General features: G+C 45.6%; 1 protein-coding gene across 1 annotated transcript; it reads right to left on the minus strand.

Annotated features, from left to right (window-relative positions):
* Positions 1 to 53: 53 nt before the first annotated feature.
* On the minus strand, positions 54 to 458 carry T265_16262 (hypothetical protein; the record flags this gene model as incomplete). Its single annotated transcript, XM_009179841.1, has 1 exon — positions 54 to 458. A coding segment is annotated over one exon (405 nt), but the record flags the coding sequence as incomplete, so codon positions are not given.
* Between the last annotated feature and the right edge of the window lie 79 nt (positions 459 to 537).

The following is a 537-nucleotide window of genomic DNA, read 5'->3' on the forward strand; positions in this document are numbered from 1 at the left end:
AAAAAAAAATCACAGGATACACCAAGCAATGAAATAAACGACAGACGGTTACCGGTATCCGAGCTCGAGGCATCTGGTGCCGTTTCGCCGACTTCAGCATTGTCTTGCTTCAACAACCCTGCCCGTCTTTGTTCGTCTTGATATGCTGTTAAAACATCAACGGTGGATTCGGTCTTTTTGGATGACAATGCGGCAGATCGATGACGTAATATTTGCTCGTGGTAAAACTGATTTAACCGGAGACGCCAATTATAGTAGGCTACACCACCGCGTAAAAAGGACTCGTTGAGACCGGCAACTATCTCGTCGACTCGCAAACAATTGTGCCGCCTCCAAGCAAGCATGACTTGCCATTGACATAACAAAGCGAAAAGCGAAATGCCTGTGTAGAGCAGCAGACGCGAGGAGAACGTCCAACTCAGGGGTAGTTTGAAACGTCGATTCACGACATAGGCCACCTGAGACAGAGAAAAAATAAGTTGCCACCTGTGGGTTTCAGTTCCATTGGAAATCCAAGAATAAAGAAAAGTAAAAAAA

This window comes from Opisthorchis viverrini, assembly GCF_000715545.1.
Source record: "Opisthorchis viverrini unplaced genomic scaffold scaffold20402, whole genome shotgun sequence".
Taxonomy (NCBI): Eukaryota; Metazoa; Platyhelminthes; class Trematoda; order Opisthorchiida; family Opisthorchiidae; genus Opisthorchis; species Opisthorchis viverrini.